Source organism: Bison bison, unplaced genomic scaffold, assembly GCF_000754665.1.
Source record: "Bison bison bison isolate TAMUID 2011002044 unplaced genomic scaffold, Bison_UMD1.0 scf7180017864033, whole genome shotgun sequence".
Taxonomy (NCBI): domain Eukaryota; kingdom Metazoa; phylum Chordata; class Mammalia; order Artiodactyla; family Bovidae; genus Bison; species Bison bison.
Genome location: NW_011494605.1, coordinates 1,623,300 through 1,629,192, shown reverse-complemented (window position 1 = coordinate 1,629,192; position 5,893 = coordinate 1,623,300). Strand labels below are relative to the sequence as shown.

Below are 5,893 nucleotides of genomic sequence, written 5' to 3'. Positions count from 1 at the left end.
CATCAGCTCTGCATCTCCCTGCAGCCCACTAAGTGGCAGGCCCTGAACGTGATGCTGGGGGAACATAGATAATGTTTGCCCATCAGGAGCCCAGATTCACAGAGGAGAAGGATGTCTACATGCCAAAATCAGAAACAATACCAAGCAACGTATAAATGTGCTCAGCTACCTAGCACCTCGTGCCCTCTTTCAAAAACCTCCATGGTTCCCCATTACCTTCAGTAACGTTTCAGTTCCTCCTCTTGCTGGTCAAAGCCCTGGCCTTCATTGAAAACTTCATATGCAGCTTCCTAGCACACACCTTTCCCTGTGAGCACCGTCTCCCCCTACCTGCTTTCTACAACTTTATACCCCCAATTAAGTAAGTCATTGCTCCATGTTCATCCTTTTCCCTCCTTCTGGAATGTTCTCCCTGTCTGTCTATAGATGGAGAATGCCAGCTTATCTTTCAAAGCCCAGTCTGGATATCGCACCTCTGTTTCTTGGTCCTTGTTCTCCACTGGAGATGGAGCTCCTTCTCTCTGCTGAACCCCTAACCGCATTTTGCACACATGTGTGCATGGTACATCCCCTAGCATATTGTCATGGCATCTTTGTGTGTCTGACTCCACCACTAGATGGATTGCTCCTTAAGGATCTATTTTATCACTCCTGTATCCTCAGTGCACATCCGAGGTCTAGTTGGGAGTAAGTCCTACATAAGCTCTGGATGTATGAGTTATGAAATGGTAGAACTGAAGCATCCCCTAAGAATCGTCCACTTCAACACTTTTGTGTTATAGAAAAGTGAGACCCCACCAGAAATTACTCTCCCACTGCTGCTGGCAAACATTTGGGAGTCTTTAGGAGTACCCAAGGAAGGCTTCATGCAGGAAGTGGGGTTTAAACTTGGTTTCCAAGGACATGTAGAATTCAAGTGGATGAAATGGAGGAGAGGGGGGCATTCCAGGTTGGGGGAAAGGGCATAGAAGGCAGGAAGCAGAAGCTGAAAAGGCACAAAATAAGGTAATGACAGGCCTGGATGTTGAGGACAGTAGAGGTGGTAAAGATGGGACTAATAGTTCATTTAATTCATCAAACAATCCTCAAGCCATACTTCATACTATTCAGGAATTATGGAGAAAAATCAGATGCATCAAACTAACAGTCCTATGAGAAAAACAGCTGGGCAACAACTCCCCAGAGAATGGCATGCTGAGAGATGAGGCCCAACGTGCTGTGGGAACCAAGGGAAGGGAGCAGCTTATTTTCTGGGGAGTCGGCTTTCCAAAGGAGGGAGTCTAGATAGGTGGAAGGGGGCCCTGTAGGAAGAGGAGTAGCTCTCTGGGGCCCATAGGTGGGAGGTTTGCCTGCTGATCCCTCTCTCTGTGCCCCCATCTGGAGCTGTGGATGTTTTTTGCCTCTGTAAGGACCCCACAGTCATTTTGCATGTCCACACTCCTCCCTGGCTATCACACACCCTTCTCCTCATGCACGCCATCTACCTGGGACCACCCCACCTGTGATCATACTTGGGCTTGCACACCCTCTGTCACCCCCAAAGAAACCAATCCATCTTGTTTCCCATGCTTCCTTTGGGAGTAAAGACCCACACTCTCAGTGACACGTGAATGGCACCTTGTAATGGGCAAAGCTCTTCCCCAGCCCTCATTCACCAGAGCCTAGAATGCAGGAACGACATGGGCGCTACTATTTTACAAAAGAAGAAATGTGGGCCAGAGAAGAGAAAGGACTTCTTCAAGATCACATCGCCTGTAAATGACATTCCAAGTGTGTGTTCCAGCCTGTTGATGGGTACTAAGACTTAGATGTGTCTCAACCATGCTAGATGATCTTCCTGTGTTAGCAAGGTCTGTCATGAGCGTGGAATCTTAGTCTGTGAGGCTTCCTGGTTGAGGCACTACATGAGGGCGAGGTGTCCCTTTTGTGTGCTGCCACCTGGTCTTGTCTTTATCCTATTCATGACTCATCAGCAATGAAGGAAATGATACTCCAGAATCAGAGCAGCATGGGTTATAAGAAGTCACTTATTGAATCCTAAATCTAACAGCCCAAGAGATTCCCATATTTGTGGCATTACCATTTTCTGCCAGGAGTTGTAGTTCTTTATTATTTATTATTTTGTGTAGTTACTTCACACCACTATGACCTCTACTAAACTGTAAGCAGCCTGAGGACAACATCAATGTTGGATTCACCTCTGTCACCTCCAGAGTCCATTGGGCCACACCTAGCATGTGGCGGCATGCCTTTGTAAGTTACAGTAGGCAAAGGAAGACACTGGGTGTGTTTATTTGTAGTGTCTCATTTAACGTCACATCACCCTGAAACTGGAATATTTTGTCCTCATTTTGTAAACGAAGCTCAGAGAATTCAAGTAACTTGCTCAAGGTCGTACCTCTCACCTATAGCCAGCCTGAGAATTCAGTTCAGTTCTTTCTGGATTGGCCAGTCTTTCCACTGCATATAAATCGTAGTCCAATGCTTGAATGAATGGCACATCAATTTATTACTCAAAATGTAATAAATAAGGCCCCATATGAAGAAAAATGCAAACATAGATAAAACTTGGTTCCTGCCCACCAGGAGCAGAACAGAAAATGAACAACTGTTGAAGAGAATGTTAAGGGTATTGCACTGGGTGCTGAGCACTGAGATACAGAGGTAAAGTAGACACATCTCTGCCTTTGGAGAGCTCCCGAGCTTGTAGGGGAGTCAGACCCACCATGAAATGCCATAATTAGGTTATGCTGAGAAATATAAAGGGACTCTGGAGCCCATGATGGTTATGAAGGGAATGAAGCCCCTGGCTCTGCCAACCTATAGCTCGTCTATGTGTTCATCCGCAGCCCACCATGAAATGGATAGAATGAGTTAGAATCAAGGTAGAAATGTGGAAGTATTATAACCTTAGGGCAGTTAGGTTTTCTCCAGAACCAGAATGATACAACCCATCCATTCATCCAAGAGTCATTCATTCAGTCATGCCTTGGGCTGGGTTGCTGAGATGTCTAGATGAGGCAGTCAAGGCCACTGCTCCTAGTCCAGTGGTGGACACACGGCTCACAGTCCAGTGGGGGAGACAGACATACACACAGATAATTCCAATGCAGCGTGTATATGTGCTTCTTTCTTCTCTCTTTCTGTTATCTCCCCCTTTGCAGGAAAGGAAAACCCCCTTCCTACAAGCACTCACTCCTGCGGGGCCCGGCCAGCAACCACCCCAACGGCAAAGGGGACAAGAAGAGCTCAGTGAACCACAAAGACCCTTCAAACTCTTTTTAAGGATGTGGAATCCAGGGAGGTCTTGTGGTGGCAAGAGCATGCATTTTCTGCTGGGCCATGAAATTAATCACCCTTTTCTAGTTTCCAAGATAATGACTGTGAGAACATGTATAAGCTAGTGAAAGGGAAGGGGGAAAAATGAGAAATTTCATCATCGATTTTCCTTTTTACTATTTGAAAATCAATTGTGAGCCTTCAGCTTAAGGCTCAGGAACAAAATAGGAGACTCAGACCAGATGAGTACAGATGCTAATTTCCACAACAGAGACCCTCACAGGAAGAGAAAACCCCCGTATCTCTTCTCTAGTCAGTGCTTTCCAGCCCTTGACTGTTCTAAGTTGTGCAGTTACTATAGATACCTTTTAGACTAGGCCACGTTGTTTACTGTTTTAGAAATGCAGTGTCCATATTTGCTGACCCAAAACAATACCATCAATGCATACAAAACAAAAGACAAATGCGCCTTTGGTAACAATGGGTCAGAATTTTTGAGCTCACAGTGGTCTTAAACATACAGTCACTTTATCTATGAGCTGCATGCTCCCTGACTCCCCTAAACCCGAGCATGCAACTCCAGAGAACTGCCCTAAGAGCTATGTCCCAATAGCTATGTCCCAATATGGCCTGGGTAGTTTCATTGAAACCTTAGCTCCTAAAGCAAAAAGTATTAGCTGCACATTCCAGAAGGTCTCTCTCATGGTTAAGATCTCTAGATCCTAGGATCTGAGATCAAAACTGACCACTGAAGAAGAGGATATGAAAACTCTGCCATAGAGGGGAGGAGGCTGACTGTCAGGTACAGAAGATGCAAAAGACAAAAGAATGCACTCTGAGGCAGGTGGGGTTGATAAAGTAAAACAACAACCGTGGCAATTCCCAAGGCAGGGCAAGCTCACTTGCCCTGTGCATTTTTCTACAGAGTAAAGTGCCTTTGCATGATGAATGGGTCCAGGGGAGTTGGCTCACTTCCTGTCTGTGAAGCAGCAGGCTGAGTCACCATGACAGCCTGCTAATTAAAATGACCTCCCGGAAATGAGGATTAGAAGATAGGGAGAGGAAGGGAGGCTCCGGGGAGATAGGGCCTTTAGCACAAAGCTTCAGTTTAGCATTCTTTTGCTTTGGATTGGAGATTTTCAAAGTATGTTAAAAATTGAGAGCAAAGCTTATTCTCCCTTTGCTTATTGCTTTTCAGAAATGATTAAAAAAAGAAAAAACATATGTTAGCTGGGTACAAATGTTGTGTTGTATATACAGTTCTCCCCTGGGTTCTTGTTGCCCAGAGGAACACAAATAAAGTGCTTCCTGCAGCTTCTCTGTTCCTCTGAGCATTCTTGGCACCTTCCCTCTAGGTCTCTCCCTCCCTCAAGAACCAGCAAGTCGACCCAACTTGATGTAACCCTCACTTTGCTGTCAGGGACTCTGTCATCAAGGTAAGGAAGGACAGTCAAGGCTTGACTTTCCAGCCGTTCCTGTGGCAGAATCCTGGGGAGTTTATTTGACTGCAGCCAGCTCAATGCAAATCAACACTGTGGCGGGCCTTTCAGAAACAAGAGCATCTCTTGAGATGGCATAAGGAGAGGCAGATTGCATAAAATCAGAGATAATAGACCAGATCTATTTTTCCCTGCCCAGATTGCTTTCATAAGGTGACCATATTTAGACCCCACTTTTTTTGGTGCTTAGGTCGTTCATTTTATAGATTTATACTGCATATTAAATTATGGCATAGCTTCCTAAGTGGTGCTAGTAGTAAAGAACCCGCCTGCCAATGCAAGAGACATAAGAGACACAAGTTCGATCCCTGGGTCAGGAAGATCCCCTGGAGGAGGGCATAGCAAACTACCCCAGAATTCTTGGCTGGAGAATCCCCATGGACAGAGGAGCCTGGGGGTGGGGGGTGGGGGGTGCTACAGTCCATAGAGTCACACAGAGTCAGACACGACTGAAGCAACTGAGTATACACTCACACATGTACTTTTCCAATTTACATTTTACTGGACGTAAACTGATCTGATACCCATTTTACCAAATCTTCATTGACATAAAAAGTTAGCTATTTTCATCAACTCTTTATCAACAGGATATGTTCGGTTATGAAAATATAACTGCACTTCTGAAAAGCTGCATTGATTAATTGGACCATAGGTCTTAAAAGCTCAGGCATGCTACTGGTTTAAAAGAAAATTTTGGAGTCAGGCGACTCTGGATTCTAATTCTGCATTCAAACCTTTATTCTGTCTCTTAATATCTGTGTGATCTTGGGTAAGTTATTTAACCTCTCTGAATCTTAATTCCTATAACATGGTGATAGTTATGTCTACCTCATTACAGTAGGTATGTGGGTTTAATGGGATTTTATGGGGGATATTGGGGCTTCCCTGGTAGCTCAGTTGGTAAATAATCTGCCTGAAATGCAGGAGACCCCAATTCAATTCCTGGGTTGGGAAGATCCCCTGGAGGAGGGAATGGCAACCCACTCCAGTATTCTTGCCTGGAGAATCCCCATGGACAGAGGAGCCTGGCAGGCTACAGTCCATGGCTGCAAAGAGTAAGACATGACTGAGCAACTAAGCCCAGCACAGCACATGAGACACTTCAGCACAGCACA

The 5,893-nt window shown here is 45.3% G+C and overlaps 1 protein-coding gene across 1 annotated transcript in view; it reads left to right on the top strand.

Moving 5' to 3' along the window:
- AGBL4 (ATP/GTP binding protein-like 4) overlaps positions 1–3,285 on the top strand; it is a 1,466,590-nt gene extending 1,463,305 nt beyond the window's left edge. The window contains exon 15 of the mRNA XM_010834456.1: positions 3,165–3,285. Coding sequence (XP_010832758.1) covers positions 3,165–3,285 — 121 coding nt within the window. The remainder of the gene's footprint in view (positions 1–3,164) is intronic.
- Positions 3,286–5,893: the final 2,608 nt, after the last annotated feature.